At 40.5% G+C, this 19,593-nt stretch overlaps 2 protein-coding genes across 4 annotated transcripts in view; one reads left to right on the top strand and one right to left on the bottom strand.

Annotated features, from left to right (window-relative positions):
• The first annotated feature begins 227 nt into the window (after positions 1–227).
• LOC106572013 (uncharacterized) lies at positions 228–18,168 on the top strand. The gene is made up of 7 exons (XM_014145709.3): positions 228–333; positions 2,335–2,396; positions 5,377–5,446; positions 12,860–15,167; positions 15,286–15,360; positions 15,587–15,619; positions 17,427–18,168. Exons 3-7 carry the CDS (start codon positions 5,402–5,404, stop codon positions 17,633–17,635), a joined length of 2,670 nt encoding a protein of 889 aa, XP_014001184.2. The 5' UTR covers positions 228–333; positions 2,335–2,396; positions 5,377–5,401; the 3' UTR covers positions 17,636–18,168.
• Positions 17,368–19,593, bottom strand: part of LOC106572012 (zinc finger and BTB domain-containing protein 17) — an 18,364-nt gene continuing 16,138 nt past the window's right edge. For all 3 annotated transcript variants that reach the window (XM_014145704.3, XM_014145705.3, XM_014145708.3), the window contains one exon: positions 17,368–19,541. In XM_014145704.3, the coding sequence (XP_014001179.2) occupies positions 19,114–19,541 (428 nt within the window). In that variant the 3' untranslated portion in view covers positions 17,368–19,113. The remainder of the gene's footprint in view (positions 19,542–19,593) is intronic.

Raw genomic sequence — 19,593 nt, 5'->3', positions numbered from 1 at the left:
CTAGGCTGCCGGCTTGGGATAGGATCAGATAGGTCCAAGTAGTGGAATAGTGGTGCGGTTTTTTGGGTGTAGGGTTAGTTGGTAGGGTCCTTTTCCCATACATTTTTGTCTCAAAGTGTAATGAATTCACATTCCAGAAGTAGGCAGAAAAACAGGGCCTGGATAAGAGAAATGTATTAATAGCCTCGATTAATAGGGAAGGCCTCACACTCCAGTACAGAAGGTGGCGCTGTATGCACCTATCAGTTGGTTGTGATCTGCCACACTCATTTGAAGAAGATTTCTTGGGAGAACGCTTTCTCCCTTGAATAACAAAGATCAACTTCATGAAATGTGAGTACAACGTTTATTTATTCAACAAATTACTTTCATTTTAATGTTTAATTCGATCATTCGATCATGCAACGCCGAGTGTGTTTTCGACATCAGCCCACTAGCCAAGCAAGCTATCTAGCTAACTACTGTTAGCTTACGTTGTTGGACACTACGGTCCGATTAGTAACGTAGGGACGAAAAACCCGTTTTGGTGATTCTTGGTAAATCATCAAAATAAATAAATCACTGCAAGTTTTTGGACTCAGCAGTACAATACCATTAAATTAAGTGTTACGTTCAATTTATATTCCTATAACTTTAGTTGAAAATGATGCAGCCGCTGCTTCCTGTTGACAAGACATTAATAAATAGCCCAATGTCCAACAGTTTTAAAGTGTCAAAATCAATAACCAATATGCAGAAACAGTTCGGGATATATTGAAAAACTAAACATACAATTTACTATCTACACTTACATGTGCAACAATAGTAATCATATTACTTGTAGTTTTATAAACTCCACACGCACCAAAACCCAGTTTTGTCAAGTGGTAATAAATCATTAATCGATGGGGGGGATATGCGCTGCCACAACTCAAAAACCACATGGAATGAGGATATTTTTACTTCACTGGTTAGAGGACACCCTTCACAACAGTCATTTGCATTTGGATATGGGGGTCACCAAAACAAAAAGAGAAACACAACACTGTTTTGTCAATCACTCCAATCTATTATCATGTTGAAATCAATTTCCCGAGAGGGGGGAAGATTGGGTTGCACGTGCTGTTAAATCTCACACACTCAAAAACCACACGGAATCAGGGATTAATGTGTACATCACTGGTTGGAGGACAATTTGTAGAAGACAGCTAGCTACAATTTGAAGTGTTGCATTTTGATTCAAGTAGGTCACCAACGAGGTAAGTGTAACAACACCTTTCTGTTAATCACTTCCATCGATATCATACTGAAATCAATAAAACAGGGGGTAAACGTTTGGGGGTGTAGCGCTGTTTAAACTAACGCTATTCAAAGGCCACGCGGAAACTTGGAATAACCTATACATAGTTGGTTAGATGAGAATTTGTATAAGGCTTCTATATTGTATAGGGCTTCTATATATATCTATATTTTGAAATGGCGGATGTTGATTTCGGGAGGCTGCCATCATGGAAAAGGGAATACAACACTTTTTCTGTTTAGTTAATTTACAACGAATCATGACCCGCCATAAGGTATCAACATTGACAACGGTTGGCTGCTATTTAAGTAATCGTTTGACTTTCAATTCCGTCTATTGTTGTGTAGTAATCGACTTTTATATAGACCGCCCGAATTATCTGCGCCATTTGAGAAAGAAAATGTTATTAGCGTTCTAAATCCTGCTACCCTCAGCGAGTATGACAAAATCAACAGTACAACACCAAAGATATTGATCTGTTTTAAGCAATTGATATTTTGTCATCGTGTTGACGATAAACTTTTATACTAACATCACCAATCTGAGGTAAAAAGCATGTGTAACCCTCCCCCCATTCGATGTGGTCAGTTTGTGTAATGTAGTAGTAACACACAGTTTATATACTGTCCACATCACGGAAAGTAGCGTAATATACATTAATTAGATATTAATCCTATATTTTATTTGATATGGCAAAAATAATTAAATATCTTACTTTAGGATGATAATAAATTAAGCAAACTCACAGATTTGTGCAATAGTCACATTTCTCACAAGTTTATCCATTTAGAGATGTAAAACATGCTCATAAAATACAATATAACCAGGGCTCTAGACTAGAGCGACCATAGATAGGGTCTCTGCAGCAGGCTGAACGTTTATGTCCCTACTGATCGCCAGCAGGCAGAGTTTAGATAAACAACCAAAGTTAAACTTAATTGTAAATTCAGGAATGTGTCAACTACAAAGAACCGCTTATTTTTTTAATCCTGAATTGGTGATTTGGCTAGCCAGGAAATGTTGCAAATCATTTTTTTCAATCCGTTTTCTTTCAGGGACTAAACAGGCCAATTGACGCTTTAGTAGGACAAAGCACTCTTTCCCAACTGGTGTGGAGGTAAGATATTGTAACATTATCTGATTAAAAACATTCGACATTCAGCCAGTTGTTTTCTGCCTCATGTAGGCTTGCTAGCCAATTAATTTATTGTGCATCCTTGGCTACATGTATTAATGTTGTTTCCTAGTGAATACATGCATTCAGTGTCTAATTACTGCCAGTTCCCTACCTCTCTCTGTATTGGGTTGAGGGGCTGGGCAATGTTGCCAGTTAATTTTATTTAATTGTATCATTATTTTAGCAGGGAGTCGCCATTGAGATGAGGTTCTCTTTCACAAGGGAGCCCTCTATATATAATTTCATAAGACAAATCTAAAAATCAAATGCAATATGAAACAAGTAAAATACAGCACTACACAAATATTCAAGGAAAACTATTACATTCCTCAATAAGCAGGTCCCCAATCAATATTTTAAATTGCCAGAGGGGCACCAGAAAATGCAATTGTAATGTATTTTATAGTTGGTTCCAGCAATGAGGTGCTTTAAAACTAAAAGCGGATTTACCTAGTTCGGTGGAGACCCGAGGAACCTTAAGATTCAACCAACCTTGTGGACGGGTTTGGTATCTCATGTTTTTATATTTGAACAGTGAAGTTAGATAAGTCAGAAGCTTGTGTAGTAGAACTTTGTAAACAAAAAGGTAATAATTAAGTGATCTACGGGATTTTAATGAGGACCAGCCAACCTTTTGATACAGCATTCAGTGGTGAGTATTGAAGCTGTCACCTGTGAAGGGCGCTATGGGAGACATGGCCTCCAAAGGTTTAAGAGTAATGGCTGCTGCAGTCTGGTAAATGGTGTCACCGTAATCAAGAACTGTCACGAAAGTTGAATGTACAATCTGCTTCTTGCTATTTAGGGAGAGGCAAGACATATTTCTATAAAGAAGCCCACATTAAATCGTAGATTTTTAACTAGCTCGTTTATATATTTTTTTAAACATTAAATCTTGTCAATCCAAATGCCCAGATATTTATTGCCGGGAACCAGATTGATGGGAGAACCATCCAATGAATAAATATGTAGTCAAATGCTTTTTGTTTGCGAGGATTAAAGAACAACATATATTGAGTCTTGCCCGCATTAAGTACACGTTTTAAACCAAACAGGCTATTTTGTAAGGCAACAAAGTCAAATTGCAGCTCTAATATAGCATTGTCAACAGTTGGGACAATGGCATACATAAGTGTCATCTGAATACAGATTAATGTTACAAGTTTTAACACAGACCAATATTATTTATATGAATGGGAAAGAGAACAGGTCCCAATACTGATCCCTGCGGTTCACCTTTTGTAATATTCAGAAAACTCTAGACTTGACACAATCAGAAATCACGCGTTGTGTCCTATTTGATAGATATTTGTCAATAAAAATCAGAGGTATTCTTCTCAAACTGTAAAGACTTTTATCAGTAAAATTATTAACCTGACAATAATGTAAGGGTTTATTAATTGTTACAATGCACAGGCCATGTTATGATGATGGTTCAAGATAATCTGATAATTGTTATGAACATGTTTTGAAGTATGAAATGATCATGAATATGTAAAACTGCATAATGGTGGAACATTAAAGTGCAGAAACATTAATGGTGCTTTCAAGACAACTGGGAACTTGGGGAAAAAACAGGGTCAAATCACAATGTCAGTAATCTTCAGGTTGGAAAGTCGGAGCTGTAGAAAAATGCCAGAGTTTCCGAGTTAGAATTCCAAGTTGGATGCACTTTTTAAATTGTGAACGAGCAAAAAAATTGGCACATATGAATTCAGGGCAACCCGCAGTGTTGAAGATGCACATTTGACAGAGAAGAACAGTGTTCGTTTTCATGTGAGAGAAGCTGGATTTATATGTTGTGTATGTTGATCCAAACACCGTTAAAAGAAACAACACCAGTGCTGTCATGTTTGGGAATTACTCTGCAGTAATATGCTCAGTCCAAAACATTGCACAGCCCACAGACTTAAGTGCCTGCCTCAGATAAGATGTTTGCATGTCTACAGCTGGAGGAAACCCTCGTTGAGTGACGTCGGCACCTGTTTAGCTTTCGCATAGAAGTGCCCCCCCCTTCAGTATCGAACATGCCCCTAATAAAATGCATCACCTCTGTGGGCAGATTAAACTCACCAAATCTCCTTGCAAAGTTGTTTGGGAAAATACAGCATTTCGGTAACACTTTACTTGACACCCAGCGTCCTTACACGTTATGAAACGGTCATAACCATGTCATAATATGTAATAACAGATAACATAACCTGGCATATTTACACCTGTTGTGACATATTAGATTATTTTATGGCTGGTTATGACACCTACATAAGTGTCAAAACCCACAACCTACCACACAAAGCAAAACATTTCATTACACCATAGCCTACTTGTCCAGTAGTATGTTTATGTTACCAAACATTTTCTGAAATTTACCATGTTAAATTATCATTGTAATTGTGCACACATTGATGACAGACATGCATCTACCCAAATGCTTTGTTTCTGATGACTGGGATGCATGCAGGAGCAGATTTAAGGAACAGGACAAGACACCCTCTTTTTGACTGATGACTGACAAGGGAAAGTACGTGATAGGCATATCTGGCTTATATGATTATGATGGTCATAATGCTTTATGACAGGGTCATAAAGTGTATTTTCTACAAGTTATTTAAAATATGATGGAGAAAAAATATGACTGTAAAGAATTCGTTACAACAACAAACGAAAGGAAAGTTATTGGCCAATCTAAATCAAATGGCCAATCTAAATTGGTAAACGGCCGCATCTTGCCCGCTGGCTGCCATTTGAATAGCCCTAACCTAGATGTTGTCTTCTAAGATTTCAGCTTGTCTGTGTCACTCTCGCTAGTAAGGAGCTTTGTTTCCTTTTTATTTTGGAAGACTGTCAATTCAACCTCTCATAAGATGCAAGTCACTGATATGAGTGTGGTCATTTCATTACCTGAAATGGTTCTTTTTAGATTTTCTTTTCAGTCAAGCTCAGAAATGGACAATACATCTTCTTCAACCAGAGAAGTGGAGAGTGTATTTGTAAGTATCATTGTATATCACAACACATAATGGCTGATATTTTTGAAGTCCTGCAAAGTTCTAACCACTTGTGTTTGGGGAGAAATGTTTGGGCATACTTGTACAATAGCCATTTTGGAGCTTGTTTCACTTCCATTGTGTGTCAGCAGCAACTATGTCATGTTTTAGGCTGACTGTGAACTGCAATTCTGCAGAGATTTCTGCCTTCCTGATTTTCAAAAACCCTTGACATACAGTGCCTTCAGAAAGTATTCATACCTCTTGACTTATTCCACATTTTGTTACGCTGCTGCTACTCGCTGTTATTATCTATGCATAGTCATTTTACATATTACCTCGACTAACCTCTACCCCCACACATTGACTCTGTACCGGTACCTCCTGTACATAGCCTCGTTATTGTTATTTTGTCACTTTTTTTATAGTTTATTTAGTAAATATTTGCTTAAGTCGTATTTTTCTTAACTACATTGTTGGTTAAGGGCTTGTAAGTAAGCATTTCACGGTAATACCTATTGTATTTGGCTCATGTGACAAATAAAATTTGATTTGTTACAGCCTGATTTAAAAAAATAAATAAATTGGTGTGTATTTTTGTATTTATTTTTTCCCCCCAATCTACACACACACACAACCCCATAATGACAGTGAAACATGCTTTTAGAAATGTTAGTGGATGTATTGAAAATTAAGTATAAATATCTCATTTGCATAAGTATTCACAACCCTGGGTCAATACTTTGTAGAAGGACCTTTGGCGGTGATTACAGCTTTGAGTCGTCTTGAGTATGTCTGTATCAGTTTTGCACATCTGGATTTGGGGATTTTCTCTTATTCCTTGCAGATTTTTGTAAATAAGATTTAATAAAAAAAATATATAACTCAACAAAAAAAGAAACGTCCTCACTGTCAACTGCGTTTATTTTTTAGCAAACCTAACGTGTAAATATTTGTATGAACATAACAAGATTCAACAACTGAGACATAAACTGAACAAGTTTCACAGACATGTGACTAACATAAATAGAATAATGTGTCCCTGAACAAAGGGGGGGTCAAAATCAAAAGTAACAGTCAGTATCTGGTGTGGCCACCAGGTGCATTAAGTACGGCAGTGCATCTCCTCATGGACTGCACCAAATTTGCCAGTTCTTGCTGTGAGACGTTACCCCACTCTACCACCAAGGCACCTGCAAGTTCCCGGACATTTCTGGGGGGAATGGCCCTCACCCTACGATCCAACAGGTCCCAGACGTGCTCAATGGGGATTGAGATCCGGGCTCTTCACTGGCCATGGCTGAACACTGACATTCCTGTCTTGCAGGAAATAACGCACAGAACGAGCAGTATGGCTGGTGGCATTGTCATGCTGGAGGGTCATGTCAGGATGAGCCTGCAGGAAGGGTACCACATGAGGGAGGAGGATGTCTTCCCTGTAATGCACAGCGTTGAGATCGCCTGCAATGACAACAAGCTCAGTCCGATGATGCTGTGACACACCGTCCCAGACCATGACGGACCCTCCAAATCGATCCCGCTCCCGAGTACAGGCCTCGGTGTAACGCTCATTCCTTCGATGATAAACGCGAATCCGACCGTCACCCCTGGTGAGACAAATCCGCGACGCGTCAGTGAAGAGCCCTTTTTGCCAGTCCTGTCTGGTCCAGCGACGGTGGGTTTGTGCCTATAGGCGAAATTGTTGCCGGTGAGGTCCTGCCTTACAACAGGCCTACAAGCCCTCAGTCCAGCCTCTTTCAGCCTATTGAGGGCAGTCTGAGCACTGATGGAGGGATTGTGCATTCCTGGTGTAACTCGGGCAGTTGTTGTTGCCATCCTGTACCTGTCCCACAGATGTGATGTTCTGATGTACCGATCCTGTGCAGGTGTTGTTACACGTGGTCTGCCACTGCGAGGACCATCAGCTGTCCGTCCTGTCTTCCTGTAGCGCTGTCTTAGGCGTCTCACAGTACGGACATTGCAATTTCTTTCCCTGGCCACATATGCAGTCATCATGCCTCCTTGCCTAAGGCACGTTCACGCAGATGAGCAGGGACCCTGGGCATCTTTCTTCTGGTGTTTTTCAGGGTCAGTAGAAAGGCCTCTTTAGTGTCCGAAGTTTTCATAACTGACCTTAATTGCCTACCGTCTGTAAGCTGTTAGTGTCTTAACGACCGTTCCACAGGTGCATGTTCATTAATTGTTTATGATTCATTGAACAAGCATGGGAAACAGTGTTGAAACCCTTTACAATGAAGATCTGTGACGTTATTTGGATTTTCACAAATTATCTTTGAAAGACAGGGACCTGAAAAGGGGACTTTTATATAGGATCACCACTTTATTTTAAGAATGTGAAATGTCAGAATAATAGTAGAGCTTTATTTCAGCTTTTATTTCTTTCATCACATTCCCAGTGGGTCAGAAGTTTACATACACTCAATTAGTATTTGGTAGCATTGCCTTTACATTGTTTAACTTGGGTCAAATGTTTAGGGTAGCCTTCCACAAGCTTCCCACAATAAGTTGGGTGAATTTTGTCCCATTCCTCAAGGCAGAGCTGGTGTAACTGAGTCAGGTTTGTAGGCCTCCTTGCTCGCACACGCTTTTTCAGTTCTGCCCACACATTTTCTATAGGATTGAGGTCAGGGCTTTGTGATGGCCACTCCGATACCTTGACTTTGTTGTCCTTAAGCCATTTTGAAACAACTTTGGAAGTATGCTTGGGGTCATTGTCTGTTTGGAAGACCCATTTGTGACCAAGCTTTAACTTCCTGACTGATGTCTTGAGATGTTGCTTCAATATATCCACATCATTTTCCCCTCTCATGATGCCATCTATTTTGTGAAGTGCACCAGTCCCTCCTGTAGCAAAGCATCCCCACAACATGATGCTGCCACCCCTGTGCTTCACGGTTGGGATGGTGTTCTTCGGCTTGCAAGCTCCCCCTTTTTCCTCCAAACGCAATGTTGGGCATTATGGCCAAACAGTTCTATTTTTGTTTCATCAGACCAGAGGACATTTCTCCAAAAAGTACGATCTTTGTCCCCATGTGCAGTTGCAAACCGTAGTCTGGCTTTTTTATGGCGGTTTTGGAGCAGTGGCTTCTTCCTTGCTGAGCGGCCTTTCAGGTTACGTCGATATAGGACTCGTTTTACTGTGGATATAGATACTTTTGTACCTGTTTCCTCCAGCATCTTCACAAGGTCCTTTGTTGTTCTGGGATTGATTTGCACCAAAGTACGTTAATCTCTAGGAGACCGAACACGTCTCCTTTCTGAGCGGCATGACGGCTGCGTGATCCCATGGTGTTTATACTTGCGTACTATGTCAAGCAAAGAGGCACCGAGTTTGAAGGTAGGCCTTGAAATACATCCACAGGTACACCTCCAATTAACTCAAATGATGTCAATTAGCCTATCAGAAGCTTCTGACCCACTGGAGTTGTGATACAGTGAATTATAAGTGAAATAATCTAAGTGAAATAATCTGCCTGTAAACAATTGTTGGAAAAATTACTTGTGTCATGCACAAAGTAGATGTCCTAACCGACTTGCCAAAACTATAGTTTGTTAACAAGAAATTTGTGGAGTTGTTAAAAAACGAGTTTTAATGACTCCATCCTAAGTGTATGTAAACTTCCAACTATATATCTACAGTTGAAGTTGGAAGTTTACATACACTTAGGTTGGAGTCATTAAAACTTGTTTTTCAACCACTCCACAAATGTGTTACACCAGCTCTGCCAGGAGGAATGGGCCAAAATTCACTCAACTTTTTGCGGGAAGGTTGTGGAAGGCTACCCTAAACATTTGACCCAAGTTAAACAATTTCAAGGCATTGCTACCAAATACTAATTCAGTTTGGTCGGACTGCCAGCTCTAGGCAGAGTCCTGGGTAGTTCCATATTTTTTTCAATTTTCCAATGATAGACACCACTGTGCTCTTGGAAATTTTCAACACTCTGGAAATTGTTTCATACCGTTCCCCAGATGTATGCCTCATCACAATTCTATCTCGGAGACCTACGGATAGTTCCTTGGACATCATGGTAGAGTTTCTGCTCTGATATGCTCTGTGGACTCCAATCAATTTGCAGTGACCTCTCACGGATGATCAAAGGAAATTGGAAGCACCTGAGCTCTATTTGGAATGTCATAGAAAAGGGGTGTGAATACTTATATAAATGAGATATTTCTGTATTTCATGTTCATACATTTGCATAAATGTCTAAACGTGTTAGGTTCTTATTTTTGAGAGTAAATACCTCACGGACACTAGAGAATCTTTAACCAAGTTTAATTCTGTCCAAAGGTTCTGTACAGCTGTAATTCAGACAACCCAACATTTCTTACATCACAGATATCTATATCCCACTTAAGACACTCCTCCTTCTCTCCAATCCTTTCATCTTATGGTTCTACAGGAAAAGAGTAACCGGATATTAAACCCTTATTACTCCCTTCAGGGGATCTGACCTCACCTTCTGACCTCAACCTAATCCACAGATGTCCATGAGTCTCTCCTTTATCAACACGGTGCTCTCCTCCCATCGGTCCAGCACATTCCAAACCCACTCTGTCTTTCTACAGATCTCACTTCTTAATGTACTACGCGTCTGATCTATCATGTCTTTAATATCTCAATGTTCAAAATGTCGAATCCAACACGTTTTCACTTTGTCGTTATGGGGTATTGTGTGTAGATGGGTGAGAAAAAATAAATGTAATCCATTTTGAATTCAGGATGTGACACAACCAAATGTGGAATAAGCCAAGGGGTATGAATACTTTCTGAAGCCACTATGTTCAGCTAATCATTTGGTGTGTGTATATACAGTGCATTCCGAAAGTATTCAGACCCCTTGACTTATTTGATGAAATAAAACATTTTTCTCATCAATCTACACATAATACTCCATAAGGACAAAGCGAAATAGGTTTTTCGAAATGTTTGGAAATGCATTAAAAATAAAAAAAATGACTCCTTATTTACATATGTATTTAGACCCTTTGCTATGAGACTCGAAATTGAGCTTAGGTACGTCCTGTTTCCATTGATCAACCTTGAGATGTTTCTACAACTTGATTGAGTTGAGTCCACCTGGGGGGCAACCATCTCTGCAGCACTTCACCAATCAGGCCTTTATGGTAGAGTGGCCAGACGGAAGACACTCCTCAGTAAATGCCACATGACAGCCTGCTTGGAGTTTGCCAAAGGGCACCTAAAGAACTCTGACCATCAGAAACAAGATTCTCTGGTCTGATGAAACCAAGATTGAACTTTTTGGCCTGAATGCCAAGCGTCATGTCTGGAGGAAACCTGGCAGCATCCCTACAGTGAAGAATGGTGGTGGCAGCATCATGCTGTGGGGTTGTTTTCCAGCAGCAAGGACTGGGAGACTAGTCAGGATCAAGGAAAAGATGAACGGTGCGAAGTACAGAGATCCTTGATGAAAACCTGCTCCAAAGCACTCGGGACCTCAGACTGGGGCAAAGGTTCACCTTCCAACAGGACAGCCAAGACAATGTAGGAGGAGCTTCGGGACACGTCTCTGAATGCCCTTGAGTGGCTCAGCCAGAGCTGCACTGTACATTGAACAAAAATATAAACACAACATGTAAAGTGTTTAATGAGTTGAAATAAAAGATCCCAGAAATGTTCCATATGCACAAAAAACGTATTTCTCTCTGGCATTTCTACTTTGCCAAGATAATCAATCCACCTGACAAGTGTGGCATATCAAGAAGCTAATTGAACAGCATGATCATTACACGGGTGCTAAAATGTTCAGTTTTGTCACAATGTTTCAAGTTGAGGGATGCTGACTGCAGGAATGTCAACCAGAGCTGTTGCCAGAGAATTTTATGTTAATTTCTCTACCGTAAGCCGTCTCCAATGTCGTTTTATAGATTTTGGCAGTACATCCAACCAGCCTCACAACCGCAGACCATATGTATGGTGTCGTGTGGGCGAGCATTTTGCTGATGTCAACGTTGTGAACAGCGTGACCCATTGTGGCATTGGGGTTATGGTATGGCAGGCATAAGTTACAGACAACAAACACAATTGCATTTTATCGATGGCAATTTGAATGCACAGAGATACCGTGATGAGATCCTGAGGCTCATTCATCAGCTGCCATCACCTTATGTTTCAGCATGATAATGCATTGCCCCATGTCGCAAGGATCTGTACACAATTCCTGGAAGCTGAATATTTCCCAGTTTCTGGCCTGCATACGCCCCAGGCATGTTTGGGATGCTCTGGATCGACGTGTAGGAACACGTGTTACAGTTCCCGCCAATATCAAGCAACAAATCTAGTGGGACAACATTCCACATTCCAATCAACAGCCTGATCAACTCTATGCGAAGAAGATGTGTCACGATGCATGTCTGTATTCCCAGTCATGTGAAATCTATAGATTAGGGCCAAAGAACAAAGATCATACCCCCAAGACATGGCAACCTCCCCTGTTATTGCTAATGGTGAGAGGTTAGCATGTCTTAAGGGTATGATCTTTGAAACACAACCAAAACAAAGCGTGAATGCAACAAGTTTGTGTAGTCACTAGCTTGATGTAGTCAATGTGCGCTATGAATAGGGAACTAAATACTAAACTTTTGACCACTTTGACAGAGGGGTCAAAATGATCTTTACAAAATTCTTCACCCATCTTTTTAAGAGAATTTTTTTTGAAACAATCTATTTCTCTGAGCAATTATATCAATATAAAATAATTTAAACTTTTTGGAGCATACAATATAGCTCAGTTTTTGTCTTTGGTTTATAGTCTTTTTTGCTCATCTTTATCAAGGGTGCCAATAATTTGAGGTGACTATGTATTACATGGGCCTAATGAGACATTTAGCTATCTAAAAATGATATACCTGAGCAAGTCACCATTCCGGAAACTTTAAGGTCTGAAGATTATCCCTGAGTTGATATTTCTGGCTGTGACACAGAGTCCGAAGAGGTCGAGCAAGACTGAGCTCAGGCCAAGATACTGTGGATATCATATTTCTAGGCCCACTCTGATTTGTGGTCATCATACAGGAATGAAATCGGTCTCATTCCTTTCACAAGGACCAACTCTGTCTCAGTATCCCAGCATCCCTTTAGCTGTGGAGTTAATCAGGAACTTAGAGACCTGATACATGTTTTTTACTCCGTACACTAGCATACAGAATAGGTCATGGAATGATTACAAATAAGAATGGAGCATGGTTTTATTTTATTACTTAATTGCATGAAATAGGCCTTTCCAGAATAATAAGGACACAGTTATTGAACAGTTATTGTTTTAGTAAATGAGTTGATATGTTGGAGTAAAACAGTTCAGGTTTTCAGTGATCAGACAATGCGTTTAGTAAAACAAATGTATCAATTCTGATTTGTTTTTATGATTTCAGCTCAACAAACACATGCTTGGATATGATTCTGAAGATTCAATCAGCAACATAGAAATAAAAGAATATGAATATGTGCCAGGAACAGAAAGTGACAGTGAGAGCAGCTTAGAGGACTTTACTGCATTGAAGAACAAATGCACCACTAAAGCAAGATCTGCACCTAAAGATGGCCAACTTGACAAAGACGTGCTTGGATATGATTCTGAAGACTCAATCAGCAGCATAGAAATAACAGAATATGAATATGTGCCAGAATATGAATATGTGCCAGGAACAGAAAGTGACAGTGAGAGCAGCTTAGAGGACTTTACTGCATTGAAGGACAAATGCCCTACTAAAGCAAGATTGGAACCTAAAGATGGCCAACTTGACAAAGACAGGTTTGGATATAATTCTGAAGACTCAATCAGCAGCACAGAAATAACACGAGATGAATATGTGTCAAGAACAGAAAGTGACAGTGAGAGCAGCTTGGAGCACTGCACTGTATTGAAGAACAAAGGCCCCACCAAAGCAAGATCTGCTCCTAAAGATGGTCCAAAAAAGACTTATAAGCGACATAGAAATACAGAATCTGACACCTCTGTGCAAGAATCCACAAGTTCACTTGAAGTCATGCACGTTACAAAGACTAAAGATGGATCAAGAAGATACACCAAAAAACATTACTGTCTCTTTTGTGAGAAACCACAATCAAAAATTGCCCGGCATCTGGAAATGATTCATAAAAGTGAGGCTGAAGTTGCAAAGGCCCTTTCTTTCCCAAAGAACTCCAAGGACAGAAAGCTCCAACTGACTATACTGAGAAAACGAGGGGACAGAGCACACAACATGCAAGTCATAAGAGAAGGCAAAGGTGTTATAGTTCCTTGTAAACAAACCAGTTCCCCAAATGGAAATCCAAAAGACTTCTTGCACTGTGCAAACTGCCAAGGACTCTTTAAAAGAAAATTCCTATGGAAACACATGAAAAGATGCCCACTGAGTGGTGTACGTCTGAAACCTGGTAAAACACGAGTGCAGGCTATTTGTGCCCATGCACAACCTGTGCCAGATGGGATAAGCAAGGGACTGTGGAAACTCGTCAATGATATGACACAAGATGAGGTGGTAGATGTCATAAAGAGTGACAAATGTATCATCCAGTTCGGGGAGCAACATTACAACATCATGGGACACAGACGTGCCAATCATGAATTGATACGGCAGAAAATGCGCGAGCTAGGGAGACTGGTTTTGAAAGGGAAGCAGGTGTCACCTCTCACGAGATTGGAGGAATACATTGATCCAGCCAACTTCCTCCACACAATCAGTGCAGTGAAAGCTGTTTGTGGCTTTGACAGTGATAAGAATACACTAAAGACACCTTCACTAGCCTTAAAACTTGGCCATAACCTTCAGAAGGTTGCAGACATAGTTAGTTGTGAGGCTAGGGTCTCCGGTAACAAGAAAAAGGCTCAGAAGGTAGAGGACTTCAAACATATCTATAAGACATGCTGGAGAGAGCACATCTCGTGTCATGCTCACAAAATATTTGAAGAAAATAAGTTCAATGCTCCACTGATCTTGACATTTGCTGAAGATGTCAAGAAACTGCATATCCACCTTCAAGAAAAACAGAAAACCTGCTACAGCCAACTTTCCAAAGAACCTAACAGGAAGACGTGGGCACAGCTGGCTAAAGTCACTCTGTCACAAATGACGGTCTTTAACCGAAAAAGACTGGGGGAAGCCTCCCTGATGACAGTGGCCTCATTCGCTTCTCGAGACAAAGCTGCTTTACATGACGATTATGGGAACTCCCTCTCAGATGTTGAACGGGCGCTATGCCAACATTTTAGTCGCATAGAAATACGTGGAAAGCGATCAAGAAACGTTGCAGTGCTTCTATCCCCTACAATGATCAAATCAATGGAGCTGCTCGCAGAGAAGCGTGAACATTGCGGCGTTCTGAAGGAGAACATCTATATGTTCGCCATTCCAGGCTGTCCAACATCATTCAGAGGATCAGACTGCCTGCGTCTCTTTGCCAAGAAGTGTGGGGCTAAATGTCCAGAATCCCTCTCGTCCACCAAATTGCGTAAACTCATCACCATGATGTCTACTGTACTCAACTTAAATGACACCGACATAGACCTGCTAGCCAATTTCCTGGGACATGATCTACAGATAGACAATAAATATTACAGGTTACCTGAGGGAACACTTCAGCTGACAAAAATCACCAAAGTCCTCATGGCGATGGAGCAGGGAAGGCTAAACGAATTCAAGGGGAAAGGTCTTGACCAGATCCACATCAGTCCAGAGGGTATGTAACAATCTGTCAAGTTGAACCTGGTACCTTAACCCTGTCATGGTGACTTTTTCTGAGCAACCCATCTATTTCTGTCCTTGCTAAGAGATGTTCTTGCTTGCTTGTATTTCAGAGTGTGTTGAGCTGGATGAAGAGAGTGATACAGACTTGACTGAAGAAACTCCTGGAAGGTCATGTGAGCCACAAGGTAAAGATTTTGATGTGGAATGAAAGCATTTAAGGCCCAGCAGCTTTTAGAAACTTGTTCAATTTTAATTTCCAGCCATAACATATTCATTAATGACACACAAATACTGTACCTTTGGGCCGACAGTTTAATTGATACTGTATATGCAAACAGCATGTTGTAGGATTTCAATACTGACCCGTGGGATTTAGGAATTTGTATTCATGTGTTTCCATTGGCTCACCAGAGAGGACACGGGAGGTCATGGCAGGAAGATCAGGTAAGGAACCTGCCCAGATCAATCTTATTGATGTGTTTGTTCCTGTTTCCACTTGGCTCTTTAGTCTCTACTATTCTAAAATGTCTGCATGCATTTCCAGCACTTAGCCATGTCAAAATAGTTTCTCTGTTTACTACCACAAACATTTTTATTATAGACATATTAGTCCTTGCATGTAGACTGTGGTCTGTAAATTATATTTCCTGCCAAGCCAGATCTTTGAGCTCTGTTCTTTAGTAAGTGGTACTCAGCCACTTTGCTGACGGAGTCTCAAATTGTGGCTCTAAAAATGAACAAGTAATCCACACACTCGTGATTTCATTACTCATGCTCCAACAATTATATTCTTATAATGCAATGTTCCAATTTTGTAAAGAGAGATTCAGCGAGACCAGTGTTCATTTTGGCAGCTGTTATAGTTTTAGTCACATTTGAGTAATTTCATCTCTCGTTAGTTTTAGTTATCTACTTAAACTCTGGACAATTTTAGTGTAGTTTTAGCCACAGCCATTTATTATAATTTTTTGTCTTTTAACAGACGCTCTTATCCAGGGCGACTTACAGTTAGTGCAGTCATCTTAAGATAGCAAGGTGGGACAACCACCCATCATAACTATCAAGGGGGTAAATAACAGTGCTTTCCAGAAATGCCTGAAGTATTACTGTACTCCTAATACTCAACAAATAACCATCGGTAAATGGCAACTTCAACTCGCATTTGCTGATCGTGAGACACCCCATCCGAATCAATGTGGTCAAAGCAAAAATAGCCTACATGAAAGTAAGAGAGTGAGTAGACATTATTGTTTCTACACTGAACAAAAATATAAAGGCAACATGTAAAGTGCTGGTCCCATGTTGGATGAGCTGAAATAAAAGATCCCAGACATTTTCCATATGCATAAAAAGCTTATTTCTCTCAAATTGTATGCAAATTTGTTTACATCCCTGTTAGGGAGCAGTTTATCCTTTGTCAAGATAATCCATCCACCTGACTTGTGTGGCATATCAAGAAGCTGATTAACAGCATGATCATTACACAGGTGCATCTTGTGCTGGTGGGGGTGCTGAGGAGTATTTCTGTCTGTAATAAATCCCTTTTTGATTGGAAAAACAAATTTTGATTGGCTGGCCCTGGCTCCCTGGTGGGTGGGCATGTCATAGGATACGGGAGGCCATGGCCGCCTCTATAGTCTCTCCTATTCTGAGATCTCTAGAGGCTCAAACATAATTCTGAAAGAAACTGAGAAGATTTGGCCATTTTAACAATTTATTGAATCAAATATAAATGGCAATATATTTAGTATGGACTCTGATCCTTTTGGGATACTCCCTACAACAAAAACACCATAAAAGTTCACAATTAAATGAAAAAATAGGTAGAGAATGGAATAATCTACATTCCCCATAGGGATAGAGCAGACCCAAAGCAGGTGGAGACTGGGGTGGAAGTAGGAGACGCAGAACAATAAAGGGAGGTAGGTAGCCTAGTGGTTAGAGCGTTAGCCAGTAATCAAAAGGTTGTTGGTTCGAATCTCCAAGGTGAAAAAAATCTGTAGATGTGCCCTTGAGCACTTAACCCTAAATAATAAGTCGCTTTGTATAAGAGTGACTGAAATTACTAAATTACTGACATGTTTTAAAAAAACGTTAAAAAATGTATCCAGTTTGTAAACAGCATGCAACATAACACATGACTTCAGTTAAGCAGCAAAGGCACATGCATAGAATTCAAACACAGCATGATGTATGGTGACTCAGCAAAAATGCCTCAAATATTTTTTTATTGTTGTTTTCTTGTCCCAAGGATCTAAGAAGAGGAAGTGGAGTGAGGAGGAGAAAGGGACAGTGAAAGAAACATATATTAAATTCATGGACTCTGGAGCTACTCCAGGGAATGCAGACTCGTGCATGCATCAAGGCAGTGCAACAAGCCCTCAGAGAGCGGGACTGGCGGGCAGTGAAGTATTATGTCAAGAACAGAATTACAGCACATGTGAGCGGGACTACCAATAAATGTTGTAGTCTGTCTGGCCCTCTGTCTGCTTGTCTTTCTGCCTCTGTCTGTTCGTCTGCCTGTCTGTCTCTGTCCCTTTGCCTGCCTGCCTGTCTGTCCTTCTGCCTGCCTGTCTGTCCCTCTGTCTGCCTGTCTGTCAGTCTGTGCCTCTGCCTGTCTGAAATGCAGTGCCTCCAGATTCCCTAGTTGTAATCAAGACAATATTATGTACAATGTTTAATATTCACACAATTACCCCAATAATGTAAAAGTTAATTTGCAGTTTGTTTCTTTATCAGATGTTTGTTGGTTTTTTTGAAAGGGTATTTAGTCCTAGGCAGTGTTGTGATTAGTTACAAGAACATGTAACAAAAGTAATGTTATGTTACAATATTACTTTGCATAGAAAGTAACGTTATATTACTTGTTATGTTACTTTCATGAACAGTCTCAAAACCTCACTGTTTGACTGTCAGACGGAGTGAGGCAAGCCATGCGTGCTCTACCAAAGATACTACTAATAATGTCTAATTCATTAAAAAAATCAAACATCTTGGTCACTACTTTTTCTTCCTAAATGGTGTAGACTGATGTATTTGTCTGAATTTTGCAGTAAAGATTATACGAGAGTATAGACTACACCCATAGCCTGGCACCTCTGCAACATAAAACATTTTATGCACTCGTGAAATGTAGGCCAAGAACCGTTGTACAAATAAACATGATGGCTTTCTTTTAACCTTACCATGTGTTATTCACTACTGCAGTTATTGACTGTCTCCTGCCCTCTCTTCAATAATTGAAGTTAAAATACCTTTTGCATTATTTAGATGGGGTAACTTCCTTCTTGGGACATTACTTTTGGGACATTTTGCATAAAAAATAAATATGGGGGGCCAAAAACTATTGCTGTTGCCGACCCCTGCATTCAATGGTCCCATGTTTGAATGTTGTACAGCAGGGGAGGTGGGCAATAATCTTCCCCGGGCTGCCACATTGAGAATTTCAGTGTGCATCGTGGGCCACATGCCTCATAAAAATAAAAAAAAACACACCAAATAACAAACTTATTTAACTCTAAATGCATATTTATTTTCAAGGTAATGGTAAAACACATATGCCTATAGCAATGCGTTTTGCTTTTTTTATATATATATATATATATATATGTATAATTTAACTTTATACAAAGTCCAAAAAACAAGCCAAATGGTTTCTTCCCAAACTTTGGACACAAATGTTCATGTCAATGATATAGAGACTCGGGCGGCAGCGTAGCCTAGTGGTTAGAGCGTTGGACTAGTAACCGAAAGGTTGCAAGATCAAATCCCCGAACTGACAAGGTACAAATCTGTTGTTCTGCCCCTGAACAAGGCAGTTAACCCACTGTTCCTAGGCAGTCATTGAAAATAAGAATTTGTTCTAAACTGACTTGCCTAGTAAAATAAAGATAAACTCTAGTCCCAGAGACTGACAGGCAGCTTCATATGAGGTATTGTCAGACCCCAGTAAGATCTTGACTGCTTTGCATTTTATTCTTGAGTGCCACATCACTACATATTCCACACTCCATCTCTTCTCCTTGTCCTTCTGTCACAGCCTCATCTCCCCCCTCTGGCAAGGGGTCAACTTGGGCCACCACCTCTCCTCCCTCCTCCTGAGTCACCTCATCCCCCTCAGCCTCTCGGGTGTGGAAGACGAGCTCCCCTCCCTGGATGACCTGCTCGGAAATGGGTTGCCAGGTTGTGGTAACATCTTCCACCACGGTGGTGGCAGCTGCAGTGTACTGATGGTAGAAGTCAGAGTCAGCTTGGAACATGACCAAGGCCTGGGCCGTGTGGATTCGCACATGTTGGGCCAGTGAGCTGGCGTCCAGGAACTTGTCACCGCAAGAGTCGCATGCATACAGGATCTGAGTGTCGGGGTCTGGGAGGGAGAGGAGATGGACAGTGAGGATGTATGAGGAAGTTATGAATAG

Source organism: Salmo salar, chromosome 15 (genome assembly GCF_965601325.2).
Source record: "Salmo salar chromosome 15, fSalSal1, whole genome shotgun sequence".
Lineage (NCBI taxonomy): Eukaryota > Metazoa > Chordata > Actinopteri > Salmoniformes > Salmonidae > Salmo > Salmo salar.
This window is presented reverse-complemented; position numbering and strand designations above follow the sequence as displayed.